The 27,323-nt window shown below is 45.7% G+C and overlaps 1 protein-coding gene across 1 annotated transcript in view; it reads right to left on the minus strand.

Moving 5' to 3' along the window:
- The window catches only part of LOC144829101 (cytidine monophosphate-N-acetylneuraminic acid hydroxylase-like), a 694,590-nt gene that overhangs the window by 169,160 nt on the left and 498,107 nt on the right, over positions 1 to 27,323 (minus strand). Inside the window, exon 10 of the mRNA XM_078687905.1 lies at positions 12,309 to 12,452. Within this exon, the coding sequence (XP_078544031.1) occupies positions 12,309 to 12,452 (144 nt within the window). The remainder of the gene's footprint in view (positions 1 to 12,308; positions 12,453 to 27,323) is intronic.

Raw genomic sequence — 27,323 nt, forward strand, 5'->3', positions numbered from 1 at the left:
ATTACATTTTGGACCAAGTGAACAAGCCACCCCAGAGTGTATACATCACAACAACTCCTGGCCTCCACAGTGCTATAACAACAGTGCACCCGGGGCACTTATGTCCCCACCTCATCCAGCCCTGAATCAGCATCATCTTCGTCATGGTTGTTAAATCTAACAGTAATCGCCACGTTCCCAAAATCTATAATGCATTTTCATTCGATTGGGGCAGATGCATGTGCTGTTCCTCTGCCACCCCCCACGCAAGCACATCATGAACCCAATGTTTTGCTTGCGGTGCTCACATGCATCAGCCAGCCTATAGCGACCCATCTCTTTGCCAATAGGAATGTAAGTTGCAGAAACGTATAAGTTGTCTTCACCACTATTTGTCCTCTATTCCGAGTAGACATGCCACCCGGGGTGAATGGGACCATTATCCCTGTAGCTGTCTCCACTCACTACACTATGACCCTCCAGTACCCATTGACCTCATCACAGAGCCATGCAAGATGGAGAAAAGTGGCACCCTCCTCCCCACAGTGGGCACACTTTGCCTCCCTGGTGCGATCATTCATGTTCAGTTACAGAAGACTGCGTGGACCAATGCACATGCATGATTCCAGGCCACATCCACAAGGTACCCTCCATCTCCGCCTCCCATACCCGGTGGGCTCTGAATGGGGGATCCATCATGTTTCCCTTTAGTGCCTTATAGAAGAGGGTGATAAAGTTTCTACCCTCTCCCCATCCGAGCAAGCTGCCCAAGAGCGGAGGCAGCGGTGGCAGCACTGGGAAGCTACTTCACAACTCCCTGGCCATACTTTCCACTTAAGAATAATGCAAAAAGTGTCCCATCCCCTTTTGGAAGGGCCTCTGGCCCATTCTGAAAGATGATGAAGTCCTCACCTGGGTCGAGGTCCCCAGTCTGTAGGCAACCTCCAACACTCCATCGCTCAATGAACAAATCAACGTCTATCTGACGAAACTGCTAGATCCTACAGACCTAACTCCCTTTCAAATGATGCTCTACGGAGTATTTATTTGACCATCGTTCCCAATATTGAGGCTGTATAGCGCACCAAATATGGGACCGGGACCTTGGAGTGTCCCTCCCTCATCAACAAGCATGCCAGTGTTTCACCCCTAAACAATCCTCGCAGGAGTCTTTTTGCCCATTTATCAGATTTAGTCATCCACTGGACCACATGATGTAGATACACTGCATGGTAATAAAGCTGCATATCTGGAAGAGCTACCAAGGATGTCAAGAGGCTGTTCAATTTCTGAAAAACTTAGGGAACCAGCAGGTACAATAAGTTCTGTATTGCATACAAGCATCTCAGTGAAAAAAACATCTTGGCGAAGGCCGCCCAACCCATAACCGACAAAGGTAGAGTTCCAGAATCCTATTGGTCCAGAGAGACCTTGCAGTACTCTATTTATATTTTTCTGGTAATAGTGAGCCTACGTATGAGTGACCATGACCCCAGGTAGCGGAAGCTATCCAGCTCCCATCTGATATTGAGCTCTAGGAGTTGCTGCTGAGGTGTCAGCACAAGGCCCTTCAGTGGAAATAACATAGTCTTCCAGATATTGATCAGCAGGCCAGCCACTGCCCCAAGATTCTAATTCCCAGCAAAGCAGGCTCACCAAAGGTTCAAGGGTCAGCGCAAACAAAAGCTGTGAGAGAGGACATCCCTCCTGGGTGCTCCTTTTAACTGCCAACTTTCTACCAGCATTTCTCCCACTCTGAACCGGACCCTAGGATCTGTGTATAAGAGTTTCACCCATTTCCGTAAGGCTATTCCAAATCCCATTCCCCAAAGTACCTCTATCAAATAGTGTCAAACTATGCTGTCAAATGCTTTTTTCAAGTTGATTGAAACTAGTGCCTTATTGCAATCTCCCGCATGGTTTGATGCATTATATGGGCTAGACGATGAAGATTAAAGGCGGTACTGCGAGACGGTATGAAACTGCATTGATCCTCGTGTACTAGTTCCCGTATCACCTCCCGCAACCTAGTTGCTAATAATTTACATACTACTTTGACATTGGAATTTATCATGGTAAGGGGTCTATAAGAGGAGAGATCCTTGGCATTTGCACCTAGTTTCAACATAAGTCAAATAATGCCCTTGCGCATAGTGATGGGAAATACCTCCCGGAAGACCTCCAAGAGGTGCTCGGAGAGCAATGCTGAATATGTTTGTAAGAACTCCACAGGGGACCTATCCCCCCAGGAGCTCTCACTTTCTTAAGATTTAAGATCCTTTAGCGCCCTGTCCAACTCCTGTGCCCTTTCTCTGTTTCCCCGATTGGTCTCCCCTGCACTGTAGATGTTACAAAAATACGCCCCCAGATTATCCAGAGTATCTTTACAGCCCGTCATGAATCTTCTCACTGAGGTCTGAATATGACGGATGGGCTGGGGCTCCTGTTCCTGTCTTAATATCCAGGTCAGAAACCTCCCAGATTTATCACCCTCCCTATGTAAGCGCTCCCTACATGTCTTAAGGGTGTATTAGTCTAGGAGTGTCCCATAGCGTGTTTAGGGTGTGTTGGGCTCCCATTGCCCCCTCCCGTTCTGTTGCATAAGTCATCTCACCACTCTGGGGGGTAGCTAGCCGCCTCTCCTGGGTTTTAATGTCTTTCTCTAGCCGCCGCTTTGACACACAGGTAGTTCCTATGCATAGCCCCCTCAAAACTGCCTTCAGGACCTCCTATTCAGCGGCCCTAGTAGCAGGAGAACCTGAGTTATTCTCTAGATATTCAGTGAGTGCGGTTGTCTTTGACTCCTTACATTCTGTGTCAGTCAGCAATTATGGGGGCATGTGTCAGCATCTATCTGCCTGCGTACCTCTGATCCTTGCAGCTCAAATAGTACAGGTGCGTGGTTCAAAAGGAATTTACTTAAATGGACTACCAAGCGCACCATCTGTGTTCCAAGTCCAGCCACCAGCAGGTGATCCAGATGGCTAGATGTGTTATGTTTCAGTGAGTCACAGGTAAACTCCTGTGTGTGTCGGTGAAGAAACGTCCAACTGTCAAGGAATCCCATTTTTTGCATTACCACTGACAGAGGAGATTTAGTCACAGTGCTCCTCTAAGTCCACATCACTGCAGGTGTAATGGAATGGCACATCAAGGGCAATCCAGATTGAAACACCTCCAGCGTACGAAGAATACGAAGCCGAATAGAGTTGCCCCCTCCAATTCCTAGCTAATCTCAGGTGGATCTCCTGTAGACATGCAATCTGAACCTGACTGCGCATCAGGAATGAATGGACTCTGTATCACTTTGTGTATACTCATAAGTCCCAGGCATTCCAGGTCACTATCTTGTTACAGTCAGCCATAAGATAGTACCCTCCGCACACCGAGCCCCTGAATGGTATGCATGCAGATGGGTGATTCCACAGTCAGCCTCCCTATTTGCGACGCAGCACCCTGTAACATACCATGCACCATAAGGAAAACCCAAACTGCCTCTAGAACTTGAGACAAAAAAGACCAGAAAACCTCCCCATCTTCCCATCCCCAGAAAACAACACAACAGCAATCCATCTTATTCTCCCACAGAAATAATGCTGACAGCACCCGCAGCCTAAACCCTCCAAAATTGAGCAAAGCCTACCACAAGAATGTGGGAGTGACCCACACGGAGCCCCATAGCATCAAGTATATGCCTAAGCTCATGCTATGGTTGCCTGTGGAACCTCATACAGGTTACAGAAAAGAAATCAAACATAACTGGATCTGCACTGTCACAGTGTCTCTCCCCCACATAACAACCCCCACCAAATTTCACCAAGTATACAGGGTCCCCTTATCAAACTGTGTGTTCTCCATCTCTGCGTCCAGTATTGAGGCAGGAGGCCCCTCCACTTCACCCAACCTAGAGACCGTGATGTCCAGCGCCATAGAACCATCCCCTTGAATCACCACTCACTGGATTCACCATAATTTCTGCCATTCCTCTGCTCTGTCTACACTCAAAGCTGCCAATCATGACTGCGTGACCCCCCCCCACCATTGCGGGGTCCTTTCCTCCAGAGCCTCACCTAGTCCCTAGACCCTTTATCCACATCTCCAAACATCCTGAGGCGAGTCAAAAAAATGTGACTTTCCCTCTGAGATAATTCTCAGTCTAGCTGGGTACAGCAGCATATATTTTAAGCCCATGTTCTTCAGCTTTCTCTTGGCCTCAAGAAGTGATTTTCTGTCCTCTTGTTCTCTCTGAGTATAGTCTGGATAAATGGAGATCCTGTGATTTTCAAAATAGGCAGTATCAGTCTCTCGGGCCGCACAGAGGATACAGTCTCTATCTTTGTAGTTCAGCACACAAACAATGATTGGCCGTGGTGGTGTACCAGGGAGCGACTGGGGCACCATTGCCCTGTGTGCCCTCTCAATAACGAAGAAAGCAGATAATTTACTAGGCCGCGGTGAGTCCTGGAACCACCTCTCCACAAATTGTTCCATCAAGCACCCCTCAGCTTGCTAGTGGAACCCCGCAGGCGGACATTATTACGACGGGATCGCCACTGTGCATCCTCAATCCGTGCCTCCAGGGCCCCAGTCTTAGATTCCAAGTTAGTCACCTGTTTTAGCAGGGTGGCCACCACTTCCTTCAGCTCAACATTGAACTCTGCAGCATTTACCTTATCAGACACTTTGCGTAAATCTGCACGGACGAGATTTACCTCAATGGAGACGGTTTCATTCTTCCCCACGAATGCTGCTCGTGACCCTTAAATAGCCACCAAGATGTCCACACAGGATGCCTCCTCCAAGGGCGGTTTCCTGCACAGGATAATTTGGGGCATTCCCTTGATAAGTCTGTCTGTGCTACATTGTTGTCTGGGTGGTGTAGTGCTCTATTGTGTTCCCCTGCATGGGAGCAAGGGACCTCCCCTCATCAAATGTAATGTAAGAACCACCTCTGTGTTTTGCAGGAGCACCCAAAAGGGTGCCTGGGGGGCCTGTCTACTTGAGCTCAGCCTCTGCCATGGACCCCTGCACTAGTTCAGAGTCGCAGTGGATCCTCCGCCTCCAGGTAGTCAGCAAGGTGTGATCCCCCAGTTCTCAGGAGCCCGTCCTGTTATGGTGGGCCTCCTCTCCACCACTAGCCAGTTCACCAACAGAAAAGGGGTGGCGGCCCTGCACACCCTGGCATGAGCCTATTCTCAGTGGAGCAGGAGCCCAAGTCCCCTAGGTCAGCCCAGTGCCACCTACCTCCGTCAGCCAACTCTGGGAGGTATCATCCTGCTCAGCGCTTCCCAGGCCACCTGCACTATATGTGCAGCACTCTCCTTATTGTGGCAGGGCAGGCCAGCAGGGTCCCGCCGCTCTGGAATCTAATTGAGGCGCCTCCTCAGGGCTGATGCATGAAGGGAGGGCCCGGGCCCAGGCGTTCCTCTATGCCGCCCCCCTTCCCAGGCAGTGCAGCCAGGGACTTCCTTTGTGGACCATGCAGTTCTCCGGCCCAGCAACTGCCCTACGAAGGAGAGGAGTGGGACCCACAGCACTCAGGAATCATGGCCCACTGCACGTTCACCATGCAGTTTCCCACACTCAGGACAAGGAGGTCATGGTGGGCAGCAATCCACCCCCGTCTCCGCCAGTCGAGATGCACCTTTCAGCTGGCAGCGTTCGGCAGTATAATATAGGATTTCTCCAGGCCCCTCAAGGGCCATTCACAGATGCATACTGTTGTCCATCTTGCGAGGCCATGACCCCAACAGTTACACATTAAGATACAAATATGACAAATAAAAATAATAGTTCTTGAAAAAAGAAAAAAACATGAGTTGCTTTATTAGAAAGGGTGTTAGGGGCATATGTACAGAAGGATTTTTGCAGTCAAAAAATGCCTGGTTTGCATAATCAGGCTGGTTCCAACCGCAAAAATGCTTTTTTATATGCACAATACACAAATTGCCATTTGTCCCTGGGGACAGATCACCTGCATTATTTGGTGTTTCTGTTCCCAGGGGGGCAGAAAATCCCACTAGAGCCAGGGATATTTTAGAAAATAAAATAGAAGCGACCCCTATATTTTTTTATGTGATTTCTGGCCCCTGGGGGCAAATCGGCCTGTTTTTTTGGCCCTTCTGCCCGGGGGAGGGGGGCAGAAAACCCCACCAGGCACTAGGGATTTTGTTTTGTGTGTAATGGAAGCGACATGGTTGCTTCCAAAGGGGTAAAATGTTTTTTCTGCCCCTTTTTTGGGCATTTCTGCCCTAGGCGGGAGGGGGAGGTGGAAAACCCTACTAGGCACCAGGGACCAATTTATTTTGCAAGTGGGGCACATTTCTGTCTACTGTTTTCTGCCCCACCTGGGGGACAGATCGGGCTGGCAGAGAACCTCACCCGATCCCTTGGGCAAGATAACCCCCCATTTTTCTCAGCCCTATTTGAAGGCCCATCTGGCAGATTGTCCATTTGGGTAGTGACATAGTGTGCTATAATGTTATTGTTTTATTTATTGTGAATTACAATTGTAATGCTTTCTATCTCCCTTTTTGTTCTAGTTCAAGGCTTTTGCTCTTCAACTGTTCCAGGTTGCGGTTTCGTTACAGGTGGTTCTGCTGTTTTTGTAGTTGCATGTGTTTGGTAAGAGACTTTTTTGTACAATGTAAATGAGTTTCATTTCTCTGCATAAATGTGTTATTTGCAAATGGTGTAATAATAGCAGTATGTTTGGCTTCTGTTTTAGGAGTGTCAAAAACTTTTTGCATTTGTGCCCGATGTGTATTTTGTGGTCTTGTGAGTAATTGTTTTTGTTTTTTTCTTTCTAGTGGGATATCGTTGGTTTTTGCTGTGGCTCTGCTGAGTAGGTACTGGTGAGTGTAGCTGTCTCTTGCAAGTGAATCGTATAGTTTTTGAGTATATAGATCTTTGTGTTAAAGCACACTTTTTTTACTTACTTATTTTGCACAGTGTTGGTTGTTGTTGACTTGTTTGTGCAGTCTCCTTTCTTAGTAAGGATAATGGCTAGCCACAGGATTACTGCTCAGCAGGTTGTTGGTATGCTTTTTAAGTCTTCCTCTGACCGTGGTTCTGAATCTGAGGCAGAGGAGGAAGGGGAATATTCAGGCAGAGAGTTTTCTCTCCACATGGAATCATCAGATGATGAAGCTACTCTCAGTGCGGATGAAGCTACTTTTAGTGTGCATGAAGTGCCTGTTTTAGAGGAGGACTTTGATGTGCCAATAGTGCAGCAAGAGACATCTGGGCTGCAGCCTGGGGCTGCATGGCTTCCAGTTGGAATTGATGACCTCTCGGTTGCCCCAGGCATGGTGCAGCCAGCATTGCCAGACTTTACTGGTGTTCCAGGGTGAAGAGCGAATACAGAAACATTTTTGCTGATAACTTTTTTCACTTGTTTATGGACGATGTATTTTTGGCAGAGATTGTTGAGCAGACTAATTTGTATGCCGAACAATTTTTGAGGGACAAGAGTGCCAGCCTCAGGCCCCACTCTAGAGCTACCCGGTGTACTCCCACAAATTTGGAAGAGATGAAGACGTTCCTGGGTTTAGCTTTTTTGATGGGCTTGCTAAGGAAGCCATTAATGTCTTCATATTGCTCTACTAGTCCCTCAATGGCAACGGCTATATTTACGGCAGTCATGAGTCGGGATAGGTATTTGCTTCTGCTTCAGATGCTGCATTTTGTCGATAATGGTTTAGCGTTGCCATGAGATCACCCTGATTGTGACTGTCTTGGATTCGGCCTGTCATTGATCACTTTGTAGATCGATTTTCTGAGATCTATGCTTCCGGGAAAGAAATAGCAGTGGATGGGTCTTTGGTCTTGTTCAAGGGCCGCTCGGTTTTTAGGCAATACATTCCTAGTAAGAGGGCACGCTATGGAATTAAGCTGTATATGGTGTGTGACAGTAGGACTGGATATGTTTCTAATTTCAGGGTGTACACCAGTAAGGAATCCAGGTTTAACCCCCCCTGGTTGTCTGTCCACTTTTGGAGTGACTGAAAATTGTGTGGGAACTAGGAAGAGGACTTTTTAACAAAGGCCACCATTTATATGTAGATAACTTCTACACTGATGAACGATTGTTCAGGGAATTAGCCAAAGTGTACACTGTTGCTTGTGGCACAATCCGCTCTAACCCTAAAGGTTTCCCAAAAGAACTTGTTTGTCAAAAGCTTGTGCAGGGCCAGTGCAGTGCGTTGCGTTGTGAGGAACTTCTAGCTGTGAAGTTCTCAAACAGGAGACATGTCTACATGCTGACTACTATCCATAATGAAAGCACTTCACTTTTGACTGTTTTGGTCAGGTTGCTGAAGCGTGCAAACCTGTGTGCATTTTAGACTATAATAGGCACATGGGTGGTGTTGATAGAGTAGATCAGAGGTTGGAACCTTACACTGCTCTTCGTAAGGCTTACTTTGTGTAAAAGAAGTTGGCTATCCATCTTTTCCACTTAGCAACCTTTAATGCTTTTGTTGTATTCAAGGGTTCTTGTCCTGAGTCAAAGATGACTTTTACTAAGTTTCAGGAGTCTGTAATAGGCAGCCTTGTTGTAGTGGAACAGGCAAGTGTTCCTAGAGTTGGAGTGGTGGAGGATGTGGCTAGATTGAAAGATCACCACATTCCTGATCACATTCCTCCCACACCCTCAAAAGACTTTCCCAGTAGGAGATATAGTGTATGTTGGTGAAGAGGTAGGTGGAAGGAGACTTGTATGTACTGCCCCAAGTGTCCTTCTAACCCTGCGCTGTTTGTGCCTGCTTGTTTTAGAATCTACCACTTGCAAAAAGAAAAAAAGAATTGGGAGCATCCATGAGTGGTAAAGTGAACTGCCTGGTCTCTATTGTTTTCTATTTTTTGTTCAGTTTCAAGGTTGGCATTTGTGCAATGTATTTAGTTTCAGAGTTTGTGTTAGTAGATTTGTATCTATTTGCAATATGTTTGTGTTTTCTTTTTTGTATAAAAAAGTCCTAAATGTGATGGCGGTGTATGTAGGCTGACACTTGGCTGGTGGTGTGCGTGGACTGGTGCTTGGCTGGCGGTGTGCGTGGACTGGCGCTTGGCTGGCAGTGTGCGTGGACTGGCGCTTGGCTGGCAGTGTGCGTGGACTGGCGCTCGGCTGCTGGTGTGCGTGGACTGGTGCTTGGCTGGCGGTGTATGAGTAGTGACAGTCTGCTGGTCACTACACACACTGCTAGCCAAACACCACTCCAAGCAATCCGTGAGCTGGTGTGGTTGCTGTATCAGAAATGTGGGCGTGTGAAAGTGATGTGCCTTCGAATGGCGCTGTCTGCTGGTGTGAGTGTTTTAATGTGCTGGGCCCACGACTGGCGGTGTGAATGGTTTTGTATGTGTCACACGTATGGAAGGTGTATGAATGGCCTGTATAGAGGTTTGTGCCTTGTCGTGGCTTTACAGCTCACGATCTGTGAGTCAATGGTTCAGTTTCTCATCCTTTCAATTACTAACAGTGCAATTCATTTTTGTGAAATCTCTGGTTACTCCAACTGTTTATACTGAACCATCACTCACCCTCGTGCCAAAATCCAACCAGTATGTATGTGTGCTTGAGGAATAGGTGGTTGTGCAGAAATATTTGTCTTTTCTGTCTTTCTCAAGCAGGGTGTACATTGTTTTTTTTTTGTGGATGTTGTAATGTGTTGGTTTCGAGCCTGGTGGTGTGAATGGTCTTGTGTATATCACATATGAAAGGTGTATGAATGGTCTGTAAAGCAGTTAGGGCCTTGATGTGGCTTTACAGCTCACAAGCTGCAAGTCACTGGTTCATTTTTTTCTCCTTTTAATTATTGACAGTGCATTTCATTTTTGCGAAATCTCGTTAATAACATTTTATATACTGAACCATCACTCGCCCTCGTGCCAAATCCAACCAGTATGTGTGTGTCCTTGAGGAATAGAAGGCTGTGCAGTAATCTTTGACTTTTTTGTCTCTTTTCCAAGGTGTACATTTCATCTAAGAAAAACCTACCAACTGTACATATTGTCATAAACTTTAACACCCCTGGGAGTACATGGTGATGTCTCTCTTGTGGATCCCAACTAGTTATCTTACCCACAATGTCCTGCAAACCTCAAAATGTGACCGTCACATTTTCCTTGCATTATTGTGCCCCAATGTTCACGCTGCAAAAAGTAACAACAAATTTCCAACCCCCGCAGCATTTTTACAAGTATCCCAATAGAAATTGTACCTCACTTGTGTGGTGGGCCAAGTACCCGCGGCAGAGAAGGTCCCAAAACCTATTGAGGCGACATCAAAATTACCTATCACAAACCAACCTGGTTTTGCAAGGGGGTCCCATGAGCTTTTGGCCCGGCACTCGGGGGCCATCCAGGGAAACCTACCAAACCCACACATTGATGGAAAATAGACACCCAGGGGAGTTCAGCGAGGTATGGCTTTTATGGGTCCCCCAAAATTATCCTACCCAGAAACCCCTGCAAACCTCATATTTTACAAAAAAACACTTTTTTCTCACATTTCTGTGTGGGAAAGTTCTGGAATCTGTGTGGATCAACATATTTCCTTCCAACCAGTGTTCCCCCAGGTCTCTTGATAAAAATGGTACCTCACTTGCTTGGGTGGGACAAGGACCTACGACAGGCAAGGGCCCAAAACCTATTGAGGCGACATCAAAATTACCTATCACAAACTAACCTGGTTTTGCAAAGGGGGTCCCATGAGTTTTTGGCCCGGGGCTCGGCGGCCATCTAGGGAAACTTACAAAACCCACACATTTCTGGAAACTAGAAACCTGGGGGAGTCCAGTGAGGTCTAGCTTGCGTGGGTTCTCCAACATTCTCCTATCCCAAATCCCCTGCAAACCTCAAATCTTGCAGAAAAAAAAACACTTTTTTCTCTCAATTCTGCGTGGGAAAGTTCTGGAATCTACGTGGATCCACAAATTTCCCCCCACACAAGCCATACCTTGCATAGAGCAACTGTTATTACCTATTGAATGTAGATGCATTTCTGCTTTCCAAATGAAAAACAATCAGTAAAAAATAAGTCATTTTGAAAAATGACCTATAATTCTCGTGCTAGCATGGGTACTCCCAATTTCGGCAATGTGCAAATATCTACTGTTTCTAAACTCTGTATTTTGTTCCCATTTCAGAAATACATAGGTGTCTTTCATAGCGATTTTTCCATGTATACATTTTCCCAAAATAATTGCTATATACCCGGTTCATAATAAAAAAACATTGCAAGATGCTGCTCAGTTATTGGCTCTGGGTTCGTCGGGTTCTCAGTGAACCTACAAGCCCTATATATCCCCACAACCAGAAAGGTCCAGCGGATGCAACGGTATATTGCTTTCAAACAGCTATTATAATTAGAAGAAGTTACAGGTGAAAACATTGACACAAAGGGCTGATTTTTTCAACTAATGTTCAATTTTTCCTATATTTAACTGTTAGTTTCTGTAAAGAAACCTTGAAGGATCTACACAAATGACCCACTTGCTGAATTCAGAATTTTGTCTCATTTCTAAAATGTATAGCTTTACAGGATCCTTTATTGCTTTCATGCCCATTTCTACCATTAACTGGAAGGCGGATGAAAGCACAACAAATAGCAAAAATAGGCTATGTCCCAGAAAAATGCCAACACTGTGTAAAAAATGTTGGTTTTCTGACAAAAGACTGCTTGTCCCTGAAAGCTGTGATGAGGGTGATTTCAGCACCACAACCCCTTTTTTGTTACCATTTGCAGGGAAAAAAACAGACGCTTTCATCTGTAGCCCTTTTTTCCATTCTGGGTCTCCTCCAGGGTACTCCACAAACCCTGGATACCTTTAGAAACTCCAATGACATTGGAAAGAAAGGACGCAAATTTGGCCTGGATACCTTACGTGGTCAAAAAGTTACAGGGGCCTAAGCGCAAACTACCACAAATAGCCAAAAAAAGGCTTAGCACAGGTGGGGAAAAGGCCCAGCAGCAAAGGGGTTAACAATAATATAAATATTATTAATCATCATAATTATGATTGTCATTAATGTTATTATCATCAGTAATAGTAGTGGTCGTAGTAGTAGTATTTTTGTTAGGCTATATCTCCACTAGTAAAAATCTTTACCGGCTTTAATGAAGCTATGTCTTTTCATTAAAACATACTGTTGTCTCAAGACTGATTATTTTATCACTGTCCTCATAAAAGCTTACAAGATCTATTTTGGTTTGAGACAAACCACTGTTTCAAACCCACTGTATTTCAACAAAACCTCCCGGTGATGGTCAGAATACATTAAGATAAGCAATAACTATTTCTAGCATTCCAACACTACTATACATACATTACCTGTCTGTGGGATCCTTGAGCATTCTTGCAAGATCCAATGTAGCACCAGGTTTTGGGGTCCATGTTAAGATGTGACTTGAATTTTTTCTAATCAGTTTGTTGAGCTCATTTGGATCATTCTTAAGATTAGTGTCCTTAATATACCTAAACAATGCAGAGAAAAATTCCGATTATGCAAACAGACACAATGATCTAAGATATTTATAATTACAATTAAACTAATTATTGACTGATAAACTTCTGTCCCACAAGATTTTGGGGCATAATGGGCCAAAAATGCACCCACAGTGTACTCTTCTCCCAGCAGCTGGGATACATACATTTGATTGGGCCCACAACACGGTTCTGTCACCACAGAGGCTGGCACAAATTGGGGCCTCAAATGTATTTTGTACCTGCAGATGTTAGGACACACTGGGCCCACCAAAAGCTTCTGTCCCTGAAGAGTTTGAGCTAGATCGAAGCCAATGCACTTCGGTTCCAGCAGATTCTCTGAGAAAATTAGCTCACAGTGCACTTCTTCCACAAAGCTGTTTTGACAGAATGGGCCCACGGGTCACTTCTGTTCCCACAGACACTGGAACAGATTGTGGCCACAGAGGCTGGGACAAAGTGTGCCCACAACTCATTTCTCATCCCTGCTGATGCTGGGACAGATTACGCCCACAAAGCACTCCTATACCTACACATGTTGAGGCAGATTGTGCTTAAATGTTTTTTGTCCCTGAACATACTGGGACAGAATAGGCCTACAACATACATCTGTCCCTGCAGATACAGAGACAGAATGTGCCTGTCATGCACTTTCACCCCTAATAGAAGCTGAGACTTTATTGTCCCCACAATGCTCTTCTGTAGACACAGATGGACGGATAGATTGTGTTTAAATTTCTGTTCAGGCAGATGATGGAATAGCATGGTACTACAGAAACGCCCTCTACGCAGAAGCCTCGGCCAAACTCCTGAAACGACTACAACGCATACAGAATGCCTGTGCACTCCTGATCCTTGACATCCCTCGCCACAGCCACATTACTCCACACCTGAGAGACCTGCACTGGCTTTCCGTCATCAAGAGCATCACCTTCAAGCTCCTCACCCACGCACACAAAGCGCTCCACAACACCGGACCGGCATACCTCAACAGACGACTCACCTTCTACAGCCCGAACCGACAGCTCCGCTCTGCCGACATCACCCTCGCCACCGTCCCCCGCATCCGAAGAGCAACCACCGGCAGCAGATCGTTCTCCAACCTCGGCGCCAAGACATGGAACACCCTCCCCATCCTCCTGCGGCAGACCCAGGACATAGTTACCTTCAAGAGGCTCCTCAAAACATGGCTATACGAGCAGTAGCAGCACCCCTCCCCCCCCAGTGCCTTGAGACCCTCACGGGTGAGTAGTGCGCTCTACTAATGTCTTGATTGATTGATTGATTGATTGATACTACAATGCTTTTCTGTACCTGCAGACACTGGAAAGGTTTTTGGCCACAACATATTTCTGTTCAGATGCTGAGCCATGTTGCAGTCACAGTGCATTGTCCCTGCTACAGATGGTGGCTACATAGCACTTATTTCCCTGAAGATACTGGAATAGACAGCATGTTAGACCTGGCCCTCTCTACAGGGTCATCCCCAAACCTATTTTTTGCTGAATTTGTTTTTCTTTGGCAAATCTTTGCTAAAGTGCTTGTGCTCTCAAGTTAAACCATTGTGGAATTGGCTTATAGCCAATTGTCATACTTAATTTACTTGCAAGTCCCTTTTAAACCTGGCACTACATGTCCCCAGGGCCTGTAAATTAAATACTACCAGTGGGTCTGCAAGCAAAAGACACACAAATGATGGACGGAATGTGGAATAAATCAAACATTCAACCCCAGTCAAGAGGTCTGGGTTAATCCATTGTTCTTTTGCACACCATGCCACCCCAGTTCAGACCCAGCCAAATGTGATTCAGTCATGACTCTGCTCCTCATGGAAACAGTCCAGCCTGAACTACCAAGCCAGGTCCTCTCTTGACCAGAAACAAGAATTCCGGGACAGGTTTCAGGTTATCACCCCTCATCAGCGAGGCTAGCTTGAATTCAGTGGCACAGTGAGCCTGGGACCCATGTCTGGGCATGCCCGGCGTACTTAGGGTGAGAAAGGGAAAGACACCAGTGGGTCTGCAGCAGTGATTGTGCAACCCACTTAAGTAGCCCTTTAAAGATGTCTCAGGTTTCCCACTGCAGGGCCTGTGTGTGCAGTTTTAAACGGCCAATTCGAGCTGGCAAAATTAACCTTTTGCCAGACCCAACCCTTCTTTTTTTAATATATCGTAGTCACTCCTAGGGTAGGCCCTGGACAGCCGAGAGGGCAGGGTGCCATGTATTTAAAAAAGCAAGACATACTTTTATTTGTAACATGCTTTGATAGTGAAAACACTCTTACATTTGTTTTTCACTGCTGTAAGGCCTATCTCTCCCATAGAATAATATTGGAGTTGCCTTATTATATTTTATATGTGTAATGTCCAAATGGGAAGTTATGAGCAGTTCATGTTTGGTGTCTCATGAATCCTAATTTAAAAGGCTAGCTTATGGTTTTAAACTACAATACTGAAAATGCTACTTTTAAAAAGTTAAGCAAGTGAGAAAATAAACGAGTGTACACCTCCCCATCTTGTTCGTTTACAAAAATTTAACATGAAAACTTTCCATTATGTGCGTGCGGTCGGGGCTGTGAGCTGTCCCAACTCACAGAGATTTACAAAATGGGCGAAAATGGTGCGGATCATGCCGCACCCATCCTCTGCACTGCTGAGTAAAGGGATTGTCCCTTTCAATGAATCAGACTCTGTCAAGTCTTAAAAAGAATCTTTAGAATATTCGTCTCGTGAACCACTCTTTCCATCCATCTTCATCCAAATTTTAAGCCATGTAATTAAAACCACTGCAGAGACTGCATAGTTCCACTTGAATGTTTTATTTAACATTTTCAAATGCCACCTGGCCTCATCCTGACTTTTACAGGCAGCACGTGTTCACAAAGCATCCATGTAGAGCAGGTTCTTAACAATCCACCCACTGCATTTCGAACCTTAACAGGCTCTTCATCAGGGGTTACTACAAGAATGAAAATGAGAAAGGTGACTATACCATCTATGCAGTAGACCATGGTTAATACAAAATCTTTCTATGCTCCCTTGATTACCCACCCTTATTTTTGTCGTCATTATTACTCAAAAAAGCCCCTGGTTTTTGAATATAAATGATATACAATTCTTCCCAGCAGCAAACGTTCGCCATCGTAAATAACTAATCAGTGCGTCTTTAAAAGAATCCCTCTTAATGAAAACAGTAGGAAAAATATTGTGAACACGCTATTACTCACTCCTGCAACCCCCTTAAATCTACCCAGGTTTCTACTATGCAACGGCCCCTTCAATGATTGTAAACGTAACCCTCCTCATAATGTACCTTACAAGCCGCATACGGCGCTTCATCCTTTTCCTTCATGTTACGCTCTAAATGAACTCAATGTCTTTTCGCCATTATATAGTCTAATCTTGTTAACATGTACGTAATCAGTGTCACGTGGGCCCTGACCCCGACCTCCCCTTTCACGGCCATAGATTTAAAGAGATATCGCGTATAGTGAAAAAATCGCACTGCATCAATCAATCCACCCACCGTGAGAAACCACCCATCCTCTGTACCAAAAACCCTTTTGGTACAGTTAATTATTTTGCATATACTAATGATGCATCGGTGTTTATGTTTTTGATTTATGCAGGTTTTCTGAGTTTCTGATGAAGTTGCAATTTTCAATCAACTATATGCAAATGGTTTTTTTTCTTGTAAACTTGGAATATATTTACAGGGTTTACCTTGATTTTTCAAAAGGAAACTAGAGGGGTAGAATTGGAGATTATAAAGACAGAAGTGGAAAGGAAAAGTAAAGAGGAGCAAAGAATAGAAACAGTAGTAGAGAGGTAGGGAAGAGTGGAGAGGAGAGGAAAGTACTAAAAGTGGATAGAGAACAGGAAGGAGAAGAAAGGTGGAGATAAGGGTAAGTGAATAGAATAGAGAGTAGAGAGGAAGGAAGGACAAGAGAGAGAAGAGAAGTAACAAGGAAGGAAGAGAATGAGAGACGGGGAGCAGAGTATAAAAAGGTCAGAGGGCAAGGAAGAGGGGTAGAGAGGAAGGGAGAAGATCGGAGAGGAGAGGGGAGGAATGGGCACAGGAGAATAGCAAGAAAGAGAGAAGATGTGGAACGCATGAAAGAAGAAAATGTAAGAGGACAGAAACAGGAGACATCCAGGAAAAGAGGAGTGAAATATTGCAGGGTGAGCGTGCAATGAGTGCTAGAGAAATAGCAACTGTATGGATTTGTAGTTGGGAGACAAAGCTGAGGACAGCGGGACAGGGAATATTCCTGCTTTTTTAAGTCAGGTGTAGGCTGTGCATCCCCCATAAGTAAGTGTCCTAAATGTCGACTTTTGCCCACTTTGATCAGATGAGGTAATTCTCTTATGACAGGGCTGAGACAAAGAAAGGAATAGCCAAAACTGGTTTAGGAGAGAACTAGTTCTTTTAATGGCATTGTATAACTTTGGCATCTGATGGGTGAGCACTCTGTTAATTGTTTGTTGGAATGTTAGCAGGTGAATCTCAGATGGAATGCATTCATGTTCTGTAGGGAGAGATCTTTCTTCCTGCTCTGAACAGCATTGCTAGATACAAGGTCTACCCTGTATTATTTACTGCTTCTTAGCCTGCCAGTCCACCGGAGCCAGGTTTGTGTTTGCGCAGCGGGTGATGGTGATTGCCTAAGAAATATGACTGGGACGATTTGTAACCTCTGACTGAGGGATGTGGCTTGAAGGATCCCATTTCCACTCATTGCTCATCACTGTGAAAAATACAATCTCTACCAAGAAAGGAGTGTGTGAGAGAGTGATAGAAGTTTTAGTACTATCTAATCCCCCAATTATTTGTCCAATGGTAGTCTGAACATGGCTGATAGTTTACCAGTAGTAATATATGTGGAGTATAAATATGGGTTTTGGGCGAAAATCTCCGCCCTTTCCAAAAACCTATAATGACATTGCAGTGAGCACAGTGAGCACCGGGTGACACCCAAATTCATAACCACAACAGGAACCTGTTCATCTAAATGCTACAAGATTGTGAAGCAGGATAGAAGGCCTAATCAAAAATAATTGAGGCTCCATCCCCAATGGAAAGCCAGTGAAACAAATGTATTACGGTATAACGCATGCATTCATCACGCATGTCTTGGGAAAGCCTTCATTAGAATGAACGGAATTTAGCACTCATTCGTTCGGCACATAAGTTGATATAAGACTTGCCTTTGGGGGGATGCTGGATTTTGGAATAGTTTAATTTACTATTCCAACTCCATTCTGCGCAACAGCAGGGAAGGTGTTGGACTTTAATTCCAACACCATTCCACCAATGCACCCCGCTAGAGCAAGACGAAGGCACAGCTTGATTGGGCCTTCGTCCTAAAGAGCGTTTCCCCAGTGAAACATCCCACAATGACAGGCTTATGTAAAGAGTAAGAACTTTATTCTCAAAAGCACAATGAGAGACTTATAAGTCAGAGATACCATACATTTAAACCAACCAATCCTTCAGTGTGCACTGTGTAAGGGAAAACCAGTTAACCTGTGTCCATCCGAGCCACAATGGAGCACTCCTCTGCCAGGAAATATAGTGAGGCTTCCTACACAGCATTACAGTTATATTGTGAATTAAGAAGTTTAAAGTAGGAGGCTGGTACAACTTAAGAGCCGGTACACCAATCACACTGCAACCCCAATATCCCCCAGGTTCCATCCTGGACGGGTCTAGGAGTCAGAAGAGACACCAGATCACAGAGCAAGATGAGGTGTCACCAACCCCCTCAGGCCCTAGATCCCACCTGAAACATCACTCACCACAATTCAGGTTGCTAGTGTGGCACCAAGCAATGTGCAGTGATGTTTGGTAAGTTGACAAGATTCTCTTTCCTCTTGACAACACTGACTAAAGGTGAATGAAGACTTGACCTGACAGGAAGGTCATGGGTGCATGGGAATGCAAAGCTAGTGAAAGCTCAGAAGGTGTGATGTGAGTAGAACCAACCATATGCTCAGAAGCCTTCTCCCAATTGTATCTGTCAAGCACCCATCGAGTCACCCGGCTACCGCCCATTTTGTGAGTCAAATCAACAAACTAAAAATACAAAAAAACAAAGCACGTGATGTGCCATGACTGTGCTATCATCAAGAAGGTGTAATGTACAAGAGTGCCTTCTAGAGAAGATAGGGGACACAGCGATAAAGGTGGGCCGGGAGCAGTTCAGGAAGAAAAAATAGCCAGGGACAGAAGATGGGAAGAGATAATAACTGCGCATTTCACACATCGTGTCTTCATGTGTTGCAAAGATCAAGTGCCACTACCGCCCAACTCAGTACCACCCAATTCACAGGTCCCCGAAAAAGGAGGACTGAGTTGGTCCCTCCCATTCCTGAATATGACTATCTGAATACTGCATCTTCATGTGGCAAACGTCCAATTCATCAAGCCATTATGTCTACTTCTGTTCCATGCCATATTATTCTTTTAAATAACCCTACTCACACTAATATTTTGTCAGGGACTTCCCACTTACTTTTTCCACCCTCTGTGCCCAAGAAATTCTCCTCATTCATACCAGTCAAGACATAACCACAATTCAGATAACTCTTTCCTCCCCTCCTGCCCCCACCTCCAGCTAAGCAGACGGCTGAGTACTTCCCATTAATCCCTTGCACAAAGAGAATAGTGGATGGAGAAAGATAAGGGAGAGTGAGATAACAGAGAGTTAGGGAGACAGAAAGTGAAGCGAGAAGTTGAGAGGGAGTAAAGAGAGTGGGTGAGAAATCGTATAAGAGGGTCTGAAAGAGAGGTATAAGAGAGTGAAATGGAGGGTGAAGGGAAGGCAACATGAGAGGGGAAGGGTAGGAGAATTGCATAGGCACAACAGACTCCGAGATAAAGGACTTTCTCTGCTTGCCTTGGTCCTCACACATGTGCAAAATGAGATATCTGAGAAGATCCTACAGACCTCTTAACTTAGCAGTCAGTGCAGGAGGGTTGAAAAGATGAGTCATTATATGGCATTTAGAGAGTCACCATCACCAGCTCTGCAGAAAACATATACAAGAGACTCCTTATGGATTTTTTATTTAAAAAAAAAAAAAGCTTGTACACATTAGGGATTGGACACACACAATCCAATCAAAATAAATCTATCAATGAATACAGCAAAAATTCATTAAGGGCAAATATATAGAAAGAAAGTATGTGTTCTAGTCTGAGGTGTGAAAGAGTTTTAAAATATTTAATGACAGAAATATGTACATATTACACTATTTACAAAACAAAAGGATAGACATAGGCCCACATTTATACACCACACAACATACAAGATATACAAGTAACCCACATGTGTAATACGTTTTTAGTAGAGTCCTTATGTGTATGTTATCAAATAATAAAACAATTATCCTGTTTTCATACATCAGTACAAAATAATGTCTTTCTTTATATAAATTTGCCCTTAATGAACTAGTCATGGAAACTGTACTCATTGATAGATTCATTTTGATTGGATCAAGTGTGACCAAACACTACATTTTCACATGCGTTTGTATAAAAATAAGTCTCTTGTATATATTGTTTACCCTTCACAAGTGGATCGCAGAGGCAGTGGAGGCCACTGCCCCAGCAAAAATTAGGAAATCTTTCAGGAAATCGCCTTCCGCCCCTTGGTTCTCGGAGAAGCTGAAAAACTTGAAAAGTAGATGTAAGCAGCTGGAGAGACACTGGAGAGTGAATTACAATAGCTCAGCTAAAGATGCATGCAAAAAATCATTAAAAGAAATGCACAAATCTATGAAAAAAGCCAGGAGAGATCATTTAGCTAACTGCATTGAGGGAGGAGGCTGATAAATCTGATAAAGCTATTTTTAAGGTTGTTAATTCCTTTCTTAAACCTCGCGAGCTGCTGATTGACGTTCAACCCTCAATGGCACTATGCGAGGAATTATCAGATTTCTTCGATAATAAAATCCGGAAGATTTACAATTCTTTTCCAGCCACAGCTGAAACGGTTAAACCTGACATATTGATAAGGAAAAATCCTAGACCTCTTCTCTTCCATTTCTCTCTGATAACGCAAAAGAAGGCTCTGGCAGCCATTCAGGGCTGCAAGTCAGGATCACCGGAGGACCCATACCCTCCAAAACTGTGGACGTAGCTGGCTAACTCCTCCTTTCAGGCACTGTCTGAAATTTGGAACACCTCACTGACTACAGGCATTTTTCCGGACTTATGGAAGCATGCAACACTCCTCCCCTTAAAAAGAAAACTACTGTTGATTCAGTTGATCTCAATAACTATAGACCGATTTCTCTATTGCCTGCACCAGCAAAGATGCTTGAAAAAATAGTGCAGAAACAGCTGGCTAACTTTATCGAGAGCCATAGCATCTTGCATGACACGCAATCTGGGTTACGCGCGGTAATCAAGTACGGAAACCCCGTTAATAGGGGTGGCGGACTCAGTCAGGATGGAGTTGGATTCAAGGGCATCAGCTATGCTGGTGCTCCTGGATCTCTCTGCAGCATTTGATACGGTGGACCACTCCATCCTGGCCCAGCGCCACCAGGACTTGGGGATTGAGGACACAGCCATGCAGTGGCTTAAATCTTTCCTTGTTGAACGCACGCAGAGGGTGGCGCTTCAACCTCATCAATCCAAACGCAAGCCCCTATGGTGTGGGGTCCCACAAGAGTCGGCCCTGAGTCCACTGCTCTTTAACATCTATTTGCCACCTTTATTTGCACTGATTGCCAACTGAGGGGTAAAAGCGATCTCCTATGCCGACGATACCCAATTGGTATTTCCTTCCAAAGATTTGTCAAGTGCCTCTTTCTTGAATTTTAAGAGCTGCTTAAAAGATATAGCGCAATGGATGAGCTACAACGAACTCAAGCTGAATGCCGAAAAAACGGAGGTGCTGTTCTTTGGTGATAGCCAACCCCCCCGCCGCAGACCTTTGGTGGCCGGAGAAAATGGGTTGCCCCCCCACCCTCGCAGCCTGCACAAAAAACCTGGGTGTAAAATGGCAGGTGGACCTATCATTCTCGGCCCAAATACAACAGGTGATTTGGCAATTCGAAGAACATGCGTATAGTTTTACACCTTTTCCACAGAACTGCAGTCGCTCAGTGGTTCATGCCACAGTAACCTCTCTCCTGGACTACGAAAATGGCCTGTATCTAGGCCTTCCAGCGTACCAGATAAAGAAATTGCAGTTGGTCCAGAATGCGGCTGCGAGATTGTTCTAGCACGTCCCATTCAAGCAACATATCTCTCCGCATCTCAAAGAATTGCACTGGCTGCCGGTCACCAACAGAATAAAGTTTAAGGCCCTCACCCTAGCCTTTCGGGCACTCCACGGATCCTACCCCAATTATCTAAAGCAGAGGCTTGGTGCATACAAACAGCCTTGCTTACCCAGATCTAGCTCCCAGAACCTGCTATACACCCCCGAGTTAGGAAAGCTGAACTGGGGGGCAGATCCTTTACGGACCGGGCTGCCATGCTTTGGAACACTCTGCCCAACGCCATGCGACAAATCACCTCTGAAACATTTTTCTGAAATCAATTAAAACTTGGCTTTTCAATCTGGACTAATCTGCTGGACTCTCTGTTGTACGCAGGCCACCCTGCAGCCACCTGTGGCTATAGCACCAGGACACCTCTTAGGAGGTAGCTGTTCACGCTCTATAAATTACAGTATTATTATCTCCTGAAGGAAGATTGTGTTGTATTATTGTGTTCTACTTCTGCAGAAAACTTGGCTAGAGAAGTCCTCCACATGCCAAGAATAGCAAGCCCCCCTCATTAAACAGGAGCCTTACCATGCCATGGCTGCCCCATCACAACATTTCAGAAAGCTGCAAGCAGGAAGAATGGGATGAGATCATCCAGTTGAGTCTGGCCACTGAGGTCCTTGTTGACCATCTTGTAGCAAAGTCCAACCTTCATAACCCCACACTTTACACCGTTTTTCACCCTCTAACAACACTGGAGGACTCCTGCTGCTACATGGTGCAGACAGGCAGGAGCAGCCCACGCCATTAGCAGAGAGTTCAGGCTAAAGCCATCTAGCTGCAACAACCTACCTTTCAACAGCACTCATGGAGTAAGGTTTGAGGGTAGAAAGGGAGGCGCACGAAGCAGGCCAGTAATTCTGTTTCAGCTCTGTGTTTCAGGTGGGTGGAGAGTCACAATCTCCTCTTGTCTGCTGCCACCACTGCTGGAGTCACTTGCGGGGATTCCCGGTCCTGGAGGACCTTAGACCACAAGACCCATCATCCACAGTGGCACATGCCACCAACTCCAGGGGGAAGCGCCAGGAGGCGCAAAAAACATCCACAGGGCTCCCGCAGCACAGGAGCTCTTCTTGTCTGCCGCCACCACCGCCGGAGTCACTTGCGGCCATTCCCGATCCTGGAGGACCTTAGACCACATGACCCATAATCCCCAGCAGCATGCATGCCGCCAAGGCCAGGGGAAGCGCCAGGAGGCGCATAAAACATCCACAGGGCTCCCTCAGCGTGGGAGATCCTCTTGTCTGCCACTACCACCGCCGAAGTCACTTGCGGCCATTCCCGGAGGACCTAGACCACAAGACCCATCCTCCCCAGCAGCACGCGCACCGCCAATGCCAGGGGAAACGCCTGGAGGCACATAAAACATCCACAGGGCTCCCACAGCGTGGGGCGCGTGGGCGTTCCCGGGTCACACCCGGGCAAAGCCAGACCAAGGGCGGGCCCATCTGCGTCTGTCAGAGCCCGGATGAGTCTGGGCTGGGCCCCCCCTCTGATATTTGGTTACAGGTAGTCAACTGCCCTTTCCAGTTTTCAGATATTGTAGCACACATTTCCTTCCCTGACATTAGTACTTGTGCTGCCTCGTATTACTGTGTGTGAGTCAGATTGCTTAAAACTTGTGGTCTCAGCATGAGCAAGTGCAAAGGAGTAGCAGGCACCTTAGATTCTTTTGTTGTCAGGGCGGAATCGTTGTTGACCCATGAGATCAAAATGAAAGAGCGGCGACTCTCTTTAGATTCCTCAGCACTACAGAGACGCTCGTCATTAGATATCTCCAAATCGGGCTACTTCGCACAAATGTGCCTGTCCATCACTCTGTGGAAAAGTAAATTTTGCCACGTTCTGTGTCCCTACGTGTCATCCATCATATGTTATGTGTGCATGATTAAATATGCATATGCATTCCCCATGTCTGATTAATGACGCAATTACAGTTGTGTCCCCCTCTAGTATGCCAGTTTCCAGTCCTCGTGAATACTACGAATATCAGGCCTATGTAAAGCTACGTTGCCACGTTTCTCAGTGTGCACGTTATTCTATTATAAAGTCCCCGTTTCTAGGCCTCAAAAGGGCCTGGACATCAGATTCAGCTCCTGTCTCCTGAAACCTCGCTGAGGAGCGATACAGCCCCCACCTGTATCCTCGACCCTTCACTTACTTCCTGCCTCGCAGTGCCCGGCCCAGCCTGGCTCAGTCTCTGAGTCTGCCAAGAATATGTTATGATTCCAGTTATCAGTTCAGTCCTCCTTCTCTGCATTCCTAAGCTACTGAACTGCATCAATAGTTTCCGTCATTGTCTAGCCTTCACGTCTCCACGTTAGAGAAATACTGCATTCAATGGTCATTTAATATTCTTCATCACGCACTACATGTAGAATAATGCATGGTCCAGTCTCAGAATCAAGTTAGCCTTTCCCCTCCTAACTTCTAGTTCATATCAACATGTTCTCTAAACATCAGATACTAGATAGGGTTTAGGTACATGTCGCTCCGACCCTCCAGACTTCAGTCTCTGCTCCTAGCACAGAGTTCATAGCCCCCAGCTTCTCCTAGTAATACGTCATTGCCAGTTTGCGCGCACCATCAGGTTAGAGGTCCCGGCTCCCCAGGTAGCCCCCTCCATGGTTTCCGCCCCATTCATGACATATTCTGTTACGTTTGCATCACATGTCTATGTATACACCCTGTTACACCTTCTTCTCACCCTTATCTTTCGCGACTGCTACGCGTCACGCCTTCTGCTCCACCCACTGCTACGCCTACTGCAATGTAATGCTATGTGTTTGCGTTATGTATATATGCTCATGTATTGTTATTAAAAGTCAGCGCGCTCATCCCAGATCCAGCCCCAGCAGCTGCTGGGCCCTGTCATCCTATTCCTATGCAGGTTGTCCTGTTCCTGTCCTTATGCTGTATTAAACCTGCAAAACTCCTACTACCTCGAATCTTGACTCTTATTTATTGAGCTATCTGTTATGATATATGTCTAGTCAAAAATAGGGTATTATTTATTTATTTACCACATAATGGCGCCCGAATAGGGACTTGCCCTTTCCCCACGCGTCGGTGAAGCCACGCCGACCCCCTGACCCTCTGCAGTCGTGACGGAACTCTTCTGCGCAGTGGCAGATATTTCTGCTCAAGTATCCCTCAGGCCCACGGAGGAGACGGAGGAGGCGGTCCAGCATCCAGACGAGACGGTGGAGGAACGCGGCGAGTCCCGACCAGAGCCCAAGCCAAGAGTCCAAGGTCCGAGGTATCCGGAGGTCCACCCGTAACTGAAGTCCGAAGTCCGAAGTTCGTCGTCCGTCGTCGTAGCAGTCCAGTCCAGTCTGAGGCCTTCCGTTCTTGCTGCCCGGTGAGTACCGTTACTGGGGTGGTATCTAGACAGGGTCAATTTAATTGACTCTGGTCTGTGGGTTGGTGGTACACAGTCCCACAAACGAAGTGTCCACTTCGGTGGATGCGGGTCCTGACGTGTCTCTTTATGAGACCGGTAAGTTTCGTACTGTTTCAGCAGTGCATCTAGTTTCTGTTCTAGTCAGTTCTGTTCTCGAGAAAATTTATGTGTTCTGTTCTCAATATTTCCAGGTAGTATTCTGTTCGAACTGTTATTTTAAAATGTTTTTCATGTATTTTAATGTCGTGGTATGAATGGGGAATAAGTATCGTGTTCATTGTGTATTGTATTGTGTCTAGATTACAGTTCAGTCATGCCCATATTTTCCAAGTTACGTCAGTTAAAAACTAGAAAGGGTCTGCTGGAAGCAGCAGTTCCCGTCCCGCCCAGGGACAGTCCAGGTCACTTTATGTATCAGAAACATGGCATAAGCGCCATATTGTATCTAGATTTATGGGTAGAGTATACCAAACAGTTAGAAGAAAAGTATAGATGGCCCGTATCGGGTACATGGGATGCCGAGTGCATCATGCGAGTAGAAGAGGCATTATGGAAAAAGAAAGCCAGACAGTCACAGAAAGATGCCATCGAGTTATGGCGCAAAGAAGCTCATAAAAGAACCGAAAAAGAAATCAGAAAGTCAGAATTAAGTAGAGAATCCTTAGAGCGAGCCCAAGAAAAAGAATTAATCGAGATAGGTGAACAAGTCAAAACCGAACAGTCAGACAGACAGAGGCATGCCCTTATTAAGGGTATGTACCCTCTTCTTGCCGAAGGCTTGCCAAAAGCGACCCCAGAGGCATCCAGTAATTTCCCGCCACCACTAGTTCCGACCAAGCCGCGTCACAAACCGACCGCAGCTGATATTTTTATTTCGTCCTATCTGGACGACACAGTCCCTGAATATGCAAATCCTGTTCGCGCTCCGCCAGTCCCTGTAAATCAGGCACATCCTGCTCCTCCAGACACCGGGGCACCCCATGCAGTACCTGCTACGGTACCCCCGGTCCAGCCAGCATTTCAATTTCCCGCTCCGCCACGAAGAATATCAGTCGACGATTCTAGTCTAGGGGCCGCAGGAGGAGGTCCTCCTCAAACCCCGCCGCCACGCAAGCGTTTATCAGCACTCGAATTACATGCTCAAGCATCACAGCGTACTCCCAAGAGTAATAAGTCTGTTGCAGAAATCAGGCAAGCCCTTGGCGAATGTGCCTATGACCCAGTCCCAGGCGAGAATAATATGGTTTTATATTCAGTACGCGTAAGGAGGGTGACCGAGTATCTAGTCACCCTACCCAATATGAAAGAAGATCTAGACAGAATCTATCGTTTCATCCGTACAGGGGATGATCCAGAAAGTATTAGGGATGCCATGTCTCAAAGGAAAGCTGAGATCCAGCGTATGATATTAAAGTTTTTAATTAACTGTCTAATAAGAGAACAAGATTACCCGTCTAAAGATCCGGCCGAAATGAAAACCCTGACAAAGTGGAGTGATAATATAGCCGAGGGTAAGCACAATACCATTAGTGCCATGGAGAGTATGTACAAGAAAATCCGTAGAGAAATAATAAAGATACACGAACAACGTAAAGCAGCACAAGTAAGCGAGAAAGAAAGTAACTCTGATACTGAAGAGGTAGAGGACGAGAATCCCGCCAGAATAGCGTATGTAGGAAAATCTAGATTTCCAGATCGCCATTTACGCCTAGAACACAAGTCTATTTTCCATCATCCAGCACCAGAACAAGGTTCCCTAGAACAAGTGTTCCAAGCTACCGATCACATTCTGAAATCACGAATCGGTTACAGTGAGTTAAGTACCATGCATGAACAGGAACTAGCCCGATCAGCAGTCCGATGGATTACTGATTCTACCACTTTTCCAGACGAAATAGTGGCACAAATGTTTCTGAAATTGCCCCCAGCCGAACAGCGACTGGTGGGTATGTATATGATTCAGCACCTCATTACATTGTATGAGGGTCAGCACTCTGATCCAGGTCCGTTACACGATATCCTGAACGAGTTACTCCAGTATAGATGGAGAGGTCTAGGTACCGATTTAATTAGTGTCATTCTAGAACAGCGCCACAAATATAGAACGTTTCTGAACCCGCATTTTGTTCATGTCTCACCCCCAGAAAGTAAACCATTTTACATGGAAAGACAGAA

This window comes from Lissotriton helveticus, chromosome 4_1 (genome assembly GCF_964261635.1).
Source record: "Lissotriton helveticus chromosome 4_1, aLisHel1.1, whole genome shotgun sequence".
NCBI classification, from domain to species: domain Eukaryota; kingdom Metazoa; phylum Chordata; class Amphibia; order Caudata; family Salamandridae; genus Lissotriton; species Lissotriton helveticus.